This window comes from Prinia subflava, chromosome 1 (genome assembly GCF_021018805.1).
Source record: "Prinia subflava isolate CZ2003 ecotype Zambia chromosome 1, Cam_Psub_1.2, whole genome shotgun sequence".
NCBI lineage: Eukaryota > Metazoa > Chordata > Aves > Passeriformes > Cisticolidae > Prinia > Prinia subflava.
The window spans coordinates 74,789,981-74,807,975 of record NC_086247.1 but is presented as its reverse complement, the minus strand read 5'-3'; the positions used below and the strand labels follow the sequence as shown (position 1 = coordinate 74,807,975).

General features: G+C 38.0%; 1 protein-coding gene and 1 long non-coding RNA gene across 3 annotated transcripts in view; one reads left to right on the top strand and one right to left on the bottom strand.

The window, feature by feature from the left end:
- The window catches only part of TRIO (trio Rho guanine nucleotide exchange factor), a 244,668-nt gene that overhangs the window by 73,792 nt on the left and 152,881 nt on the right, over window positions 1-17,995 (bottom strand). For both annotated transcript variants that reach the window (XM_063400159.1, XM_063400170.1), the window contains exons 23-33: window positions 17,780-17,895; window positions 17,164-17,230; window positions 16,275-16,384; window positions 15,154-15,223; window positions 14,617-14,706; window positions 12,659-12,751; window positions 10,399-10,510; window positions 8,235-8,425; window positions 5,187-5,288; window positions 2,911-3,053; window positions 2,226-2,325 (exon numbers count right to left, since the gene is read on the bottom strand). In XM_063400159.1, coding sequence (XP_063256229.1) covers window positions 2,226-2,325; window positions 2,911-3,053; window positions 5,187-5,288; window positions 8,235-8,425; window positions 10,399-10,510; window positions 12,659-12,751; window positions 14,617-14,706; window positions 15,154-15,223; window positions 16,275-16,384; window positions 17,164-17,230; window positions 17,780-17,895 — 1,194 coding nt within the window. The remainder of the gene's footprint in view (window positions 1-2,225; window positions 2,326-2,910; window positions 3,054-5,186; window positions 5,289-8,234; window positions 8,426-10,398; window positions 10,511-12,658; window positions 12,752-14,616; window positions 14,707-15,153; window positions 15,224-16,274; window positions 16,385-17,163; window positions 17,231-17,779; window positions 17,896-17,995) is intronic.
- Window positions 10,527-14,598, top strand: LOC134551992 (uncharacterized). The gene is made up of 3 exons (XR_010080734.1): window positions 10,527-12,198; window positions 12,516-12,706; window positions 12,858-14,598. It is a non-coding gene; the product is annotated as an uncharacterized LOC134551992 (long non-coding RNA).

Here is a 17,995-nt window from a genome sequence, read left to right as displayed (position 1 = left end):
TCCCATGTCAGCTACATGCTCCAAATTTCACCAAGGAGTTCCACTGCTTCCTCTGGCTAACTACATCAACAGCATTAAAATCTGTACAACTGTTCTACTCCATTTCTGTAGGACATTCACACACAAGCTTCTAGTCTAAGAAAAAAGAGTTGATTTTAAACCCCACGTCAACTGCAGCTAATGAATTTTCAACATCCCAAGTGAGAGATTACTTCAGACTCGGCAATGGTGTTAAGACACCCTAGAGGTTTCACTGGCCATCTTCCTGTTACTGTTCCTTAATTTTTATTTTGTATTTTTAAAAAGATTAAATATTTTCTCAATGTATTTAGTAAACCAAAGCACACAACAGAAACATTATATAAAGCTACACTGCTTCTGCACACACTTTTTAGAAGTGCACAATAGTACATTCCTTTCTTGGACATACAACACACGGCACAAGTAACTCCCAGGGAGTCATCAGCTTGTTTTTCTTGGCAAAGATAAGTCTAACAAAAATTTTATACACAAATGCAAGATCTTGGAAATACTTTAAAACCAACACTACAGTCACTAATCACACCTAAAATTTGTCAGAAAATACTGAAAAGTGTTCTCCATTTCTCCTTTCTTCCATTCCTCCTTCTTTTAACTTACAACTCCTGTTGAACAGGTTGTTGGTAAGACTCCTCCTCATGTCAGACTGGAAAACAATCCTGAGGGCATTCTCACTTTTCTCAGCAATCCTCACATGATGCACGAAATGTTACTGTGAAGGGCATCAGGACAGCCGTGCTAGTCACCCCAGCAAACATGCATCACAAACAAGGGCAGAAGGGCGATGGCCCTGCACGGCTGGGATGCACTGCATCACCTGCAACCTGCATGCACACAGCGTGATGGCCCAGCCAACAACCAGGGACATCACTGACAGCATGTCTCACTTCCGAGTGTCACAGGTCACTCAACTCTTCTCTTAAGAGCTGCTTGCTAGCACACGAAACTCAGTGTTTTTAAATCCCTAAATAGTTAAGTAAGAATGCTAAGAATAAGACAGCAAAACAAAAGTCATCAAAAGGGCTCTTCTTCCTCCAACTGTTTATCTCACAGGTATCTTTAGAAGAAGCCACTACCAAAATTACAGACCAACCTCAGCACAAATGCATGAAGTCAAAACACAGGCTGCTTTTGACAAATACAAGAGCAACCTAAGCACCTAATATTTCCCTCCTCCTGTCTGCTTCCTTACATGGAAAAATCAAAGTATAGAGTTTGAGCAACATGTGAAAATAAACTCACTGAGTTTAGGTGATGATGGAAATGGTCAAAATATTATTCTGAGAACCTATTCACTTAGCCACCCTCAAGAATACTGGTTACGTATCTGCACAGTTTGAATGGTTCATCAGAACAATTTTATGCAAGAAGGTAATAGACCAGAAATCCCTAACCAAACTTTAAAGCAATTTGCTAGGCATCTTCAGTGTTTTAATTCATTCTCTTGTTTGATAATCTTTTATTATCCACCTCTACCTCCCTCTAAGGTCCTAACACATCTCACTTGCCAAAATTCTTGTTTCAGTTCCAAGTAACACACACGTTTCAGAAAATTTTTGCTCTTTTGACATTTATCTTTCTTCCACCCAGGGCAAACTCTGGCTGTGTATCCTTATGGTATTACCCAGCCAGAATCTATAGAAAGGGAACACTAGCACTAGTATGAAATGACAGTTTTGTGGGTTACTTCTGGATGTTTCCATCAGCTTTCACACAGACAGTGAACACCTACTCTCTAGCCCATAAACATTGGAGAGTACTTCACCTTTGCAACAGTAACTCTGGCAATCACCAGCTCAGGCCAACATGAAAAGCAGATGGGACGCTTTCAGGAAGGCTGAGATTAACATCGAGAAATAGTCTGTGCATCACTACCAAAATTTAAGGAAAACAGAACTTTCATTTTAAACTGGGTCAAATCTTTGAGCAAACTGCAGAACAGAGGGGACCAAAATGGTTTCAAATTGGCATAAACATAATCCTTTCATGACCTATTACATTTAAATAATCACTCCTGCTTTCCCATGGTATCAAGATATTTTCTCTAATGCAGACATGCTATTTTTATGAAACTGAGTATTTCCACACCTCCTCTGTGAAGGTACTAAGGACTAATCTTGGGTGCTAATTCACACTAAGGGACGAATCATCTGCTCTCAGCACAGAGCAATGCCTGGGAAACTTACCTTATCACTGTCTAGCGTGTTCTGGGAGGTTCGTGAGGCAATTGAAATGGTATCAGGCTGGCTGCTGCCTTCTCCCTGACTGTCCAGGTCCTCACCATCTCTGCAAAGAATTCAGTTTTCATTACAAGAGTAGTACTGTGTTTGCAACACATTAGTTAAAGAAGTGAGACACTCTTAGTGTGGCAACAGACACCAAATTAACTGATGCAAGAATCAAATACTCAGTACTTAATACTCTGTTCTCTGCTGCAAGAGAAGAGATTCATTTGCAAGGTACACATCATGTAGAATTAAAGCAACAACCAGTGAGCCGGAAATACGGCAACAAACTTGCACAGTCACTTAGCCAAAGCTAGCAAGGAGGTCACACATTTCAAGCTTCATAACAGGAAAACCAAGGACCTGAGTAGCACACACAGAATTACAAAAAGCTAGAATGTAAGCTATCCTGTACTGCAGTTCCAAATCCCTTCATGGCTCATTTACATAAGTCAGGGACTGTTCAGAGCAGAAATCTCAACAACTTCAGCACTGCAGGAAACCGTAAATTAATGATAAGATAAAGCTGGACTAAATGACTCTTGCTTTTATCCAATTCACCGAAAGTCATTCAAAATTCAACACTATAGAGGAAAGAGAATTGATGTGTACTTAGAGATCTCTGATTATTCGAAATACTACTTACCTTCTTCCTTTCTGTTTTGTTGTTGGTGCAGTTTTGGGAATGTGGATGGGCTCTTTCAATGCTCCTTTCAGATGAATAGTCCTTTCTTGTATCACTTCCCGGATGTGTTTGATCCAGTCCTGTTTATTCTCTATACTGGATGCCTTTGACATGCAAAAGAAACAAAACCCCCACAATGGACCATTATGGCTGAGTAGATCCACACACACAGTCAGCTAATAAACACAAAGAGGAGTGCATAAAGAATGACTTTGTGAAAAATTTCTGAAAACCTGAACAGAGAAAAGGAAATTCTAGCTGGCTGTCTTAATTTTGAATCGCCAACACTACTTTACACCTCTCAACATTATTAATACTGGTAATTTAAAAAAGCATTTTAACCTTAATTCAGAGTTTACTTTTGTAACTTGATGACTTAAGTCCTGTATGCATCTCATGTGAGGCAGAGTGGACTGACTTACTTGAAGAATTCCAGTAGTAACACCTTGAATACTGGCATTTTAAATTCACCCTGCATTTTAGGTCAATTCTAACTAGTAATAATAATAATAATAATAATCTACTATTAGTGGCAAAAAAAGATAACTTTACTGCAACACATACACTTCGTCAACACATTTCATGTATTACTCTTCCCACTTTTTGATACATATCTTGAGGCAGAAAGCTAATTTAGGGATTGTATTTTAATTACTGTCTGTAACATATCTATTTTTTAAATACTCCAGAAATTACTTGATGTCCACCTGTCTGACTTGTAATCTGATTGCTTAGTCCAACTTAACCCTGCACCTGAAATGCCACTAAATATAAATATTGTTGCATATCTAAAGAAATTATTATATATAATTTCCTTAATTATATACTACTTCTCTTAATTGCTGTCTCCTGAAATAACTGGCTTCAAAGATATTATAAATATTAATATATTATAAATATATAATAACCAGCAATTCTGAAGGGATGAAGAAAATTGTAGGAACAGATGGACAGGTAGGAAAAAGAATTTTGTTTTCTTTTACAAACAAAAACATTTAGGAAAAGAAGCTAAACATGACCTTTTAAAAAATATTTTATTTAGTTTTCCATGGAATTTACTTCTAATATTAATGAGGTAAGGAAGTGCTTGTTTCCAGCCTTCAAAACCAAACAAACAAAGTCCACAAAATTGTTGAAGAGCTCGATGTATCATAAAAGTTTTCTAAATATCCTATGCACTAAGTAAAGCAAAGAACATAAATATCTTAAAGTGACCTGTGTAGAGAGCCCTTAATTAAAACCTCTTATTGTGCTCTGCCCTGTGAGGAACATTTCAAGCTGCAAAGCATTGTCTGTGAAATTATGGGAACATTAAAACAGAAAGAAAATCTAGTATGTATTAATGTTATATTTAATTTCTTTGCATTTCATGACTGCTGCCAGAAAGGTAATGGAAGCTATTGTTTCCTTTTTCACAAGGAAAAGATACAAATTTGAGTATTGGACATGTAAATCTCACTCATTTTTAAGTGAGATTATTGAGTATTCAGTATGAATATGTATGAAATCACAAACAATATAGTAGGTGTATGAACCTATACAATGGGAAGATTAACTTTGTTTCAGCTCAGCAGAGCTCCTCAAAATATGCCAATTTACCCATTAGCTGCTTATGGCATTACAAAACAGGTTCTTCAGTTGGGAAGGAGTCCCAGGTTACATACCATAATCACAGAAAATATTGATATAGCCATTCTTCTAGCTATGCAAAGAGTACTACTGATACCTGTAACTTGCCCAGACACAAAATCTATAGGCATTTTATGCACTTTCATCTAATGGCAAGTAGCTTCAGAAAAACTAGTAGCCCACAGACATATAAATTTTTTGCAGTGTTTGTTTTCTGCATAAAAATATGGGTCATGAAAAACAGCACCGCCAAAAAGCAGTGATGACCTGAGGGTGAAAGGTAACACTGCTGCCATCATTTCTGTGGGGCACCAGGTCCCGCTCAGCTGATTGCTGAAGTCTTCAAGGTTATGGAAGTCCATGAGATCAAACCTCTCCCCACTATGATTTGTGAAAACAAGTTTGTCTAATCCTTCAGCAGTCTACAAAGATTCCCCTCTGCTGTGAGATCACATGAGTTAGATATACACCACCTCTGCAAACACAAAGAAACTTATCTGTCACTAGCTGTCTCTCTCAAAGCAGGAAATCACTAATTTCTTTCCCAACAAATATCAACAACAACTACAAGACTTGTTACAGACTTAAAGCACATCTGCTAAAATTACCTTGAGAACAATTTTATTGTCTGAAGTTGGTGTCCTTCCAACCCATAGAGCAAACTTGCAGGGGTCTCCTTCTACATGTTCTGTGACACCCAGTTCTGAAGTCTGGAATTCAGAAAAATTTGTTAGGAACATATGGCATTTTTTCTCAGAAACCACACAGGCATGCTAATAATCTACAAAATTGAGCACTGCCATTTAAAGAGATTTTCAGAAGCTTAAGGCTAACTCATATGCTAGAGAGAATCCTTTACTCTGGTTGCAGTGGTGAGGTCTTTCCAAAAAAGCAAGAACTGCAAGCTTAACAGTCTTTTCTATAAAGTGACAATAAATAGTAACACTTACAATCTGAATACCGAATTGCTTATTTTAGTTTTTGGACTTTACAATAAAAACCTTATCACTCTAAAGAAGATTCTTGGCAAAAAGTAAATTTTGGCTTCTCTCCCCATTCCTTTCTATTGGAGAACAATCACTATTTACTGATTTTTGTTCTTTCTCTCAGATAAGATATGCTTAAGAATTCTTTAGATATCTTCCAGAACTAGTTTCTTTTCTGTCAAATAAGCCTTTCCTAGTGTGTTTCCTTCTCTCTGAAACAGATGAAATAATTCAGAAATGCATTTTCCCTCAAGAATTTTGTGAGACAACTACATGAGCAATCAGTCTTTGAGAATGCTCTAATGTCAGACCTTAATAGCTAATTATCATCCAAAATGTTTTCACTTTCTGACTGGAACATCTCATTCATGTGAATTGTCTTCCACTTAAAACAATTCATACAGGCTCTGTTCCAAAAAAATTTACCAACTAAGAAATACAGCTCAAACTGAAAGAACCCTCACTCCCCAACAGCTGCTAAGTACTCTCACATGATTAGAAGCTCTATTTTTCCCCTCATACACATCATCATTAGCACATACACACTTCAACACATTGGGGGTCCAGGAGATGCTGGACCCCCAATGCCTCAGTAAAGGTACTTTTTTTCTTGTCTCACTTGGATGCCAACTTGGGGGGAGGGGTTGTTTTGGTGGGTGAAAGCTCTTCTGTTTTTTTTCTTCTAAAATAATCTCATCCCAATATCTACCTTCCACACACAACTGTCTTTGCCCAATAGACAGCTGAGCAACATGGCTCCCTGGAAAGGACACTGGCAATGCTGAAAGTCTGCACGAGGCTGACAGAACAGAAATCATTGTGGGTACTGCATGCATGGAAACCACACTGAGGTGAGGAAGCTCCCAAACAGCCAGTTCCTGGTGACTAGGAGAGCATTCTGTTGAAGTAATACCACCTGCTTGCCTTTTTTCCCCACAGCCCTCCTTAGGCATTTGCTCTTGGATACTTAATCTCTTGCCACATTCTGCCACTTTAGCTCCACCTCCATCTCCACCTCCATCTCCACCTCCACCTCATGCCATTGAGTATCCTCATCATCCTCATCAGGGAGGATAACCCTGATGGTCATCATGCCCAAAGCAGAGAGAAGGACCTCCTTTTTGTAATGCCACCTTCCAGAAGTCACAGGATAGCATATAGGAAAGATCTTTAGCTCAAAGCAACATGCATGCTTTCAACACATGCCTCTTCTAAAGATCAAATATAAGAACTGCTATAATAGTAAGCTGCACTACAGGATATTTTGCCAGATAGAATATGACTACAAAAAGAAACCTTGTATTTTAAAAATGAGGTACAATAAGAATCTTTAAGATTTCCATCAGCTTCTCTAAGACCTTAGGCTATTACTAAATTCCTGCCAGAGGAACTGACATGACAATTTTACAGGACTGATTTTTTAGTTCTGTCACCTCACCCACATAATCCCTTGGCAGATATTAATATTCTCCAACACACCAGCATTTTTTTTTATTTTGGGTTCTTAAGAGCACCAAAGAAAGGTGTAACCAACAAACAGCTGCAGCTGTGTTACCTGCTAGCTATTTAGCATCAGGAAGGAAAGCTGGTGTTGGAAATGGAGTGAGAGAATATGCAAAGAAAGATATGGAAGAAAAGAGGTTGTTGGTTTTTTGGGTTTTTTTCCACCAACCTGTTTTACCAGTTTGGACACAGAAGTGGGAAGAGGGAATGAATGAAGGAAAAGGAACAGAAGCACGGAGAAAAGATTCAGTATTTATACCATCTAGATTTAATTATATATCCTAACAGAATCAATACACGAATAATGTTTTCTAGAGTGTAATTCTGAGAAGGGAAGTAATTTCAAGTACTTGCTGTGCATTATTTGGTATAAAAACTAATCTTGCCTTCGACAGATGTAGAGTAAACCATGGAAGACTGTCTTGCCACTTGGCTACCTAAATTTATGGAGTGTGAATACTGCTCTCACCCAAGTCATCCAACAAGATAGGAAGGTAAGGATGTGAATTCCAGAGTCACGTTTTGTATCTCTAGCATGCATGCTAGAGATAAGGAAAACAAGAGTGGAGGTGGTGTTTTTTGTGGTGGTTTTCTTTTTTTTTTTTTTTCGATGGGAAGAAAAACATTTCCACCTTTACATCCTTTCAGTAGACCATAAGTAGTATAATTCTATTTGCAGAATTTTATTGTAAGACTACTGGTCTGAGCAACATTCTGGAACTAACTTTTCCAAAACAAAGTTCTTGCCTTCCCCAATCAGTAGGTGTAGAATATCCACTAAAACGAGTCCTTAACAATAGTAAACAAGAAAAATGCAGGCAGCTCATCAACTCCGTCCATTCCTCCACTTTATACAAATAAGTGTTAAAGAATCTGCATTTAACACATAATTAAGACAAAATCAGTCCAGCATGATACTGATTTTCATTTGACCTGACACACCAAGACTGACATGCACCCTTCAGGAGCTGCTTTGAGCCTATCCTTTACCTCAAAAGCAAGACAAAGCATGAAAGTTGCAAGATGCATTCTATACATTCCAAGGCTGTTCTTTCAGTGCTCTGTAATAGCTGTTCAAGCTTTTCAGGCACACTTAAATCACCTGAGCTTAGCTGAAGTCTAATCTAGACAGTTTTGTAACATGATCAGTTTTTCTCCCATACTTACAAACAGTTTGCTCTTGTAAATGTACTTGCTCCTTCCACTCGAGTCCTTTACTTCTTTACTGAAAACCAAGGACATCTCGAAAAGGAAAAGGTGCCTCTCTCTTCCCTTTCGAATCAGAGTTTTTGGGTCCCACACCTGGAAGGATTCTTGAAGGATGAGCTCTCCCTGAGATTCTATATTTTCATCAAAGCCTAAAAACAGAGTGAATTCACCATGAAAAATTGGTAATACAAGTAATGTAAAAAGCACAGCTTCTGTTCATTAAACAGTATGATTTTATCTCCCTGACACGACTTCCAAAAGCTGAGATTCCAAGAAAACAATACTAAAAACAGGACTAGATTTTAACACTGCAATATACTAAATGTAACTGCAGCTTAAATGTACTTCTAAATTTAGACACCCAACTGTTACAAACTTAATCAACTCTTCTGGCAGTATTTTACCAACAAATGACAAATCTGTCTTTGTCAGCTTCTGGTAACCTCTTCTGTGATGAAAATGATTTCTCTTATGAGCTTTCTGCCACAACTTCTGAGCTGTAGAAAGTAAGCAACTTGCAAAGACACAGAGCATATCAGGTTCTATTGAGAGTGGCAAGCTCCCAAATGCCACCTTTTCTGGAGGTACACTTTCTCTACCATGCGGGCAATGAGCACAGACGTGTTCCAACTGGGGATGGAAAAACATGGCAGCTTGGAGCTGTTGGCATACAATCAGCCTGCCATTGGTCATGCCAGCATTGATCCACAGTAAAGTAATTACCAGCTGGATCACTTGTATTGAGACATAATCAAAAAAGATGAAGATAAAGAATACCAACAATTTTACTTCCATTTTAATGGTACCATGCTCTCCCAGTTTAATACACAGCTTTAGTGTTGGGGGATAACAAAAATTGTCTGCTATACTCTTCTGAGTGGTATCAAAATATATTTTAAATAGATACTGCTTGCCAGTTCTCATGTTCTGAACAGGGCAACAGCATGGAGAGGATCAGAGGCAAGTTCCGCCAGGATGTTCATTCCAAGTCCTCCAGAGACATAAAGAGGAAATGCGCTCACTCACTGTACTTGTCCAACATGGGCTGACTCAACAACGCACGCAAGATTTGTTGTAAAACCAACTTATGTAAAAGATTAGGATATTCTCCAGAGTCACATTCCCAGTGTTAAAAGATTATTGCCAAAGCTGGTCAGCCTTTATACTAAGACCACCACCTGAACAAGCATTTGGAACTGATCCTGTACTGACCAACATCCTTAGTGTTTATAATCAAGGAACAGATGTGATTCAGAGCATTTACATGATCAAGGATCACATGTCAAACTAAGGCAAATTTTACAGTAACAAGCACAATACTGGAAATTCCACAACAAGCTGCATGCTACTACTAGAAGGCAGAGGGGAAGAAAAGACATACTGACTAGAAGCACTTAAGAGCATTTATTCAGCAACTGTAGAGTAAGAGGGTCCTGCTTTTTTCTCAAAAAAATTAAACACCCAAGAAAAACACTTCTATTAGTAAATGTATGCTTGCACCATTATAACATGGTAACGTGCGAATTGCAAAACAGATTTTGGCAGGAAGTTGTTCTAAGCACATAGATGCATTACATCCAACCTCCACCGTCTGCCATGAACATGATTATGCTGGCTTAGGCTTGGGCTAAATTGGCTTATGCTGACATTTTACTGCCAGAAGATAGATCTCATGTCAACCAGAAGTCTGGTATGGAACAGGCAGCAAACAGATGTGAAAAAGACAAATTTCTTGGAGACAATTATTTGATACATAAATCAGCAAAATCACCAATAATACACTTATGTGCCTCATACAAAGAAGCTAAGGATACTGGTTGGAGAACACAGCCAAAGCCAGCATATCTGACCAGTCAACTATTGCATTTTGGGTAGTTGTGGACTACTTCATTGGCCTACACATTTTTCAAATCTGCAGTGGCTAGATCAAGGTGAAAGAACTCTTAAAAAATTAATAAAACTGTACCAGCTGTTTGTAACAATTAATTTTCCTAAATAAATTTGCAACTTATACAGCCCTGCCAAAATGGCAGAAAAATACAAACCCAGAGAAAAGAACACGCTCACAAAACAAAGTTAATCTGCAGCGCACAATGAATTGGAAAGGCAGCTTGAATCCTACCTTCCAGCATGCTGAGGTGCATGGCATCATTGGCTCGCTTTGGCACACTAAGCATCACCTCCAGGCCATCCTTAATCTCACCTTTACCTTCTTCACAGCACGTGAGCAGCTCCTACAAAAAACAAGCAGACAAAATGACTTTCTATCACTTATTTCTACCCTAATATGACAGACAATCAAAGAGTAGTTCTAACAAACCAAAAATCATTTTTGACACATAAAATCTTTTTTAACTTCTTACTCTGCCAATGCCATGACAGCGTACTTCATTTCTGTCCCAATCAGTTCTTCAAGGAGCAGCCCAAGCTATCAGTTAACCACTTCTAATTTAAGTAAGTTCATCTGCTCAGTAAGATATCTTAAAAAGTTATGTTAAGAGAATGCTTTTTTTGATAAGCACAGACACAGTTATCAGATGCTGTGCTACATCAAGGCCCAGAACAACACAGCTGCCGAGTCACGAAGATGGGGAAAGCAGGGTAGCACAACAGGACCCCTCCAGCCTTCCACGTCAGTCACTGCTCCACTGCACCAAACACCTGCTCTGTACAACTGCTGATAAAGAGAATTTACCTAGTTTTATTCTAAGTATTCCATGAATGACTATTCTGTGTTCACACAGTTAAAAGCAACCTACAAACAAAATTTTTCAGTACCAAGAAGCATTAAGCAAAGGACAGAAGTTAGTGAATTGAACATGCTAAAGTGTTGTAGAAGAATTTAGGACATACAGTTCTCTGCCCATTCAATGTCCCACAGATTTAACATAACAGTGCCTGAGCTGATACCCAAATTTCCTTGCAGCTTTTAAACATTTGAACAGTATCAAGATAAAATGTAGGTTACGTAACCAAAAGGGCATATTATATTTCTTCTTTTATTCAAAAGGCCCACTTAATTCATTCCCTCAGGTTAAATTCCCTTTCCCCCTTTTTAAAGGGAAAGCCATGTGACTTGTACTATTATGATCATAACATTATTTTTATTCAGCTGATATACCACCATCACAGCAAAACACTACATGATCACACCTGAATTTTGCATGACAACTCCATAGAACAGTCAAAGTAACTAAATATCTCTGAGATGCACAGAAAAGGAGCAGCTTCAATACCATTTGGAAAAACAAGCTACCATGCTATAGATCTCTCTCCTTTTATAGAGAAAAAAAAAAGAAAAAAAAGAAAAAAAAAGAAAAAAAAGGGAAAGACAACCCCAAAACTGCCAGACAAATCCATTCTACCACATAGAAAAGGTATCTGGCTCTGCAAACACTGGTGAAACCTATCCATCCCACCACTTCCATAAAGTAGCAGGTTAAAACATATTAATAATAAATAATAATAATAAGTGGAATTAATACCTCAAAATTTCTGAAACAGTACAACCCAGAGTATTTCTGTAATTACAACTTGACTATGTTGCACCTCCTTGCAAATGGAAAACAGACCAACTTCAGTCAAAAATGACAGATTTGTTTCCACCCAATGTGACCTGAAATAGCCTCTAATGTTTTTCAGAAATTTCAAAAGCAATCACACATGGCTGTTCTCAAGTAAAAAAGGGAGACACGGATCAGTTACAGTGCTTTTGTAGGTTGCTACAACAAAACAAGCACTGCCACCTCACAGAGACCCAGCACAGTCCAAGAACACTGCTGCTCACTTGAGAGGACATCTGTCCACTGAGGGAAAGCTCTAACTACAGGGTTCCAAAAGTTGTGTCTATTTTAACAACTACTATTTACTTGACATTTCCAGGCAACATTACAAATAACAACTCTGTGCAACAGCTCTACAGGTACAGTCACTATGTGTAAATATTTACTGATACACAAAAATATTTATGTCTTATAGATATTTTATATTACAGTTTTATATACAAATATATTATGATCTATTTTACAGTATTTAATACCATCAGCTTAGCTAATGGCTTGCCAAAATTTGGTGTAGAAACCATTACAAAAATGGTTTTATAGCCATATAGCCATGAATTACTTTTACCCTGGGAATGCAAATTATATTTTCTAAGTAAACATCAGTAGACAGGTATCTTTTTTGGTTTACAGAAATCTGGACAAAATGTTGCTTGTTTTTGGCTTCTTTCATTTTCAGTTGAAATTTTGCAGCAGTATTTGTGGCTGTCCAGGATGCTTGAGTCTTGGAGAGCAGAGTAGAACAACTCTCCTGATTTCAGCAAGAGGTTTGTTGCCTTCTGACCAGCAGAATCAGATGAAGAACCCTGAATTAATACTGACCTTTAAAAGAAGCTGGTATTTTGTTATCCTTTGGACAGGTTTGATAAGGTAAGAGGAGATAGAGTTGGCCAGTCCATGTCGTTGTTGTATTTCCTGCATGGAAAAAGCAAACATTTCAGAACTGTGAGTATCAACACTCAGATATAAACTGTTTTGAGGGATATGAAATAATATACATTAACTACAAATTCTATTTTAGCAGGAAAAAAATTAAAAAACAGGATAACCAGATATTCCACGCACAGTGAATCATCATGCTGTGCATCTGCCTGCTCACTTGGTACAAACAGAAGATGATTATCTCTGAGAGTATCTGTGAAACATTTCAACAAACCTAAATACAAAGAGCAACAATTAGGAACATGGAACGTGTGGCAACACCTTTTTTAAAAACATTAAGATCTGTACTTCTTCTGCTAATTGCAAGAGAAGAAAAACCCTCACACTCCAGTGCTCCTGGGAAGAGGCAGCAGTACCAGGAAGGCTGAGGTGGAAGGTTCTCAGCATCCCCTGCTATTTCAGTGCCAACAGCCACAGACAGCCTCATCCCCACCAGAGGGAGCACCGAGTAACAGTTTCTGACTGAAGGAAAGAGGTTCCCAAGAAAAAACAGCCACTTAAAAATAGAATAAAGAATGACCTCAACGAAGTTAAAGGTGGAAAACAGAATTACCTGATAGCTAAATGGGATGATTACAGATTTCAGGTACTGACTGGGGCTGAACTCCGCTGACAGGGTCTGCCATTTATCATAGCATTGGATCTACTTTAACCAAGCAATTTCAAACAGCAAGTTCTGCCCCACAGCCGCGTGCCATCTAGCCGTGGTTACAGTGAATGCGATACATATGATATTTTCACATGGACCAGTGGTGTCATCAGTGGAAGCACTCGAGTCCTCTGTGCACAGAATTAAGTCGTCACACATCTAATATAATTTAGGAGGATTAGGGGATGGAGAGCTCTGGATATAGTGGTAAAATAGATTGATCAAAGGAGGTGGTGGCAAGAATTTATTTCCAATAGTTTTATCAGAGCCCTGTGTTATTTTTCAATATGGCATTTACAAAATTTTTCTTTGAATTTTTTTTGGTCATATCTACCTGATTTTCTGTAACTTACCTGCTCCTCTTCAAACACTGAAAACTTAACGGAGGCTTCACAGAAAGACTTTGCCTTACAATGTTTAGAAACCCCATTTCCTCAGTGATTAGACTTTTGAGATTAACCCCAAGGGCTTCAGGGATTTCCTCTACTTCCCTCTACTTGTACAAACAATTCTAAAAAAATTGTGGTGTCATTACACAGCTAGTGGCTCAGCTGGGGGGAAAGAAAAAAAATGGAAAAAGAAAGCACTCTAGTCGAATCATCAGCTAATACATGTCCAACCAAAACTCATTCACTGTGGCAAAAATTCCTCCCTAAAACCTCTAACACATCTACATTTTTGTCATCCTTTTATGCAGAATATTACATGTATAGACCATGGAACTGAATAAGGAGGTTCAGCCCTTCTGAATAACAGCAGTGAACTGAATTACCACTACATGCAGTTACAGTTTAAAAGTGCTCCAAAATTTTAAGCAAGATTTCTATCTCTATTACATACAATGCAAACTAAGCACATCAAAATTTGCTAAGATGTGCAGGAAGTGCTTGTGTGAACTGAAGATTCATGTCTTGGTTGTTGTCTGCCAGAACCTGCTTCCAGTTCTGAACCACTCTGATATGTGACAGTGACTTTTCACATCTGATTTGACAGCTCTGTAACACCGACTGAGCAATGGAAGTTAACCACGTGAGACACAGGATTGATTTCCTTAAGCTGACAGCTTAATAAATTGCAGCACTATTAACAGGAACTTGCATTTTCTTAACAAATTAGGCACTCAGCAGAACTGCAAATACCTGAGTCAAACAGGCAAGGCGCGCTTCTAAGATGGACACGATGTACTTACATCAAAGTATGCTCCTGCATGTTCCAGTATCAGCTGAGTGGAATCTGGCTTATTTTTACAGTAGGTAACATACATCTGGAATTTGTCTGCCTGCAGAACAAAATGCAAATTTACAAAGGTTATCAGAGAGCATCATTGCTGTCTCAAAGTTTTTACACCATTATCAGAGAACTTATCTTCCCTAGCAAGAAACTGAGCTGTGCAGAATTACATTTCCACTCTCACTGGCAGCGTAAAAATATGCATCAGGCAAGTAAGACTGAAAACGACAGCAATGTATATAAAGATAGGTTATTCAAAGCTAAGAGCAGATCTGCACACTGGTTTAGACAACTTGCATACACTTCAAGAGCAGCTAAGGACTGGCACCTGACAGGAGCGCCCTAATTGTTGTTTTCTCAGTTAAATATACACATTTTACTTAAAACTGAAGGAAGAGGTACTTCTACAAATCAAAAAGGGATCTGAGGGCAAGAATTCCCGTCATGCCTCCTATCCCCCTTTCTACTTTTCCACAAGTCTAAAAGATTTCATTACCCAAGTAACAAAGCAATGTCCAACATCTTCTGGTAACTGCTCATATTTTTCCAACTCCTTGAGAAATATACTGTGGATAGAAAAGAAACAAATATTACAAGGCATATGAAACGTTCATTACAGCAACTTCTTAAGGTCTACTGTCTGTGAACAAAGGCCATTAGAAAACTTTCTGTAATACCAAATGTACAAGTTAAGGAAATTAGGATAATTGCAATAGATAAAAATGTATAATAAAAGTACTAATACCAAATATAATTCAATAAAAATTCTGATGAGAAGATCAGAAATTGAATCAGCGGACAGGCAGTTAATACATAAGACTATACAAAAATTTAGTAATTGCTGTTGTTCTCTATGAAGACGGTTTTCTACTGTTTTCAGTTTCAAGAAAAGCCTTCACCTCAATTTAAAAAAAACCTTGCTTTTTGGATACTCAAGTACTCAACACAATGCACAGAAAGAACTGTAAAATCAGGGTCTGGAGTACACAAGGTATATTTTATTACCTCAAAGAATCATAACCCTATACAAATGTGTACACAATCAGGAAATAACAAAGGAGGATTCAGAGCAAGACTTCTGTACACAGATTCCCCTAGAAACCACTCCATTCAGAAGAAATGGAGTGGAAAAGTCTCATTTATGTTCTGTACTCAAGTAAATGTAATAATGCTGGAGCATCTCCACAGAAGCTAAGAAGAGCCAAGACGAGCTGGGAGCCCTACTCTCCCACTAACAGCTGCACTTAGATATCAGGAATGAGGGTTCTGAGAGAATGACAGAGCCCTAATGTTTGTGCTATGTTTGTATTTTACTGAGTTCAGTGGTTTTCATATCTTTAGAACAACTGATAAATCTACAACAAAATTTTGGTGTATCCAAAAACTTCTTAAATGTTGAAAGATGCCTGAGACTGAAAAATACAATTTCTAATGGTGTACCTACCTCTTTGCAAATTGCAGCAGCTGAAATAATTTAGCAATGCAAGAGGAAAATATTTCAATTTTTTTTAATGGGAAAGCATTTATTACTGCTATACACAATATTTTCATTAGGAAATCCCTCAGGTCATCATTTGGATTTAGCAGTAGTATGGAAAGGGAAGATAAGTCACTCACTTATTGTGGAACTCATAAATTTCCTGCATGTTTCCAAAGATAATGTGTTCTTTGTTTACAATACCAGGTGGGATCTCCTCGACTCCACTTGTCATTTCCCATAGATATGTCTGCCCAGAAAAAAAAAAAGATGTGTGAGAAGTGATGATAAACTCCCAACAGACACAGGCAGGTATCTCTAAGTATGCATTCCTGGAGAGAAACTAGGCAGAGATCACACAGCAGCATCATCTCCAATTGTGACAGTGCCTGTTGTGTCAAATACTCCTTGTGATTTTGACAGTGAAATACAAGTTCTAAAACTGACAATTTAACATAGTCCCTGAGACTTCATCATTTAAAATGCATAGTGTTCTTGACAACCTCTAATGCTTCAGGATATTCCTTATCAAGGTCATGTCTGCAGTCTAGAAGTTCATGCTTTGTGCAACAGCTACAATTGAACCTTAGTTGCTTCAGCATAACAATTACCGGGCAGTTTTCCATGGAATCTCACTGAATTTCTATTCAAAAAGTCAGCTAGTAGCAGAACATGTGATACAGATAATAAGAGAATTAGCACAAGCTCTCCTCTATTGCTAGCAAAGCAAATAAAGTAAACCCCTCCTTTTTCCCTACTCTCTCTAAAACAAAAGCCCCACACGCGATTATGAAGTGGGAAAGGAACAAATACTGAAACTCAGTACTGACAAAAGCAAAACATATAGGGTGAATTCTGAAATGGCTGTTTTCAGATGCAATTTTAAATTTCTTCTTAATGGCAGTAAAATTACTTAATTTGGTCCTATGATTCCAAACCAATCATGCTCAGCTGTTGAAAGCAGAAAGAAAATAGAAAGCATCGGATTGAATCCTGCCTCCAAAGATTAGTGAAAAAAACAAAACTCACATCCATGCACTCCCGGAGGTCTCTTACGTAAGCCTTTTCTGTCTGAATTAGCTCAGCCATAATGAACCTTAGGTGACAACAGAAAGAATAATCAGATCTCACTCTGTTAGATCACTATGAATGCATAATAACCAGAATACATCTTTCTCCTCATCAGCTTTTGCTTTTCCACTGCAGCAAGAAAAATCTGAGAACTGAAATGTGAAGAGAGACAACAGAGGAAGGAAACCTAAGAGGTAACATCCCTCCATTACTAACCAGGACAAAAAGAAATTGAGAAGGAGATAGATTTTTTTTTCCCTAACACTTTTCACTGCTACAGTAGTTTGACTCTTGTCTTGCTTTCTCCCCTTACACATTTATTTCACATTATTTCTATGAAGGAAAAAGCATTTTAAAAGAAGTCTAACAGTTTTGAATGTTTAAGATTCTGTCATGCTAGAATTATCTGTGAGAACAAGCATACAAATAGATGGCAATAGGAGATACTGAGTACTATCACTCTCTTTTTACCAATTACATGATTTCTAAGCTGCCAGAAAAGGCATGACAGTTGTTTCATTATCAGGATTGACTTATGCATTCTCATTGATTAAAAAAGAAATAAATGTATTACTCTTTCCTGCGGGCAGACTTTCGTTTTTCTTCGTTAAGCTCATGAGCAGCATCGCGCAGTTTCACCTCTGACCCAGGGACACTGGCTGGGATTATATCCAGCTGCAAGCTTTTGCTCTTTATTAAAGAAAGGAAGAATTGATTAAGGAAGGAGACAGGAGAAAAAGGCAGCTAAATCAAATGCAAGTAAAGTTTGTTTGTCTGTCATCACTCTCAA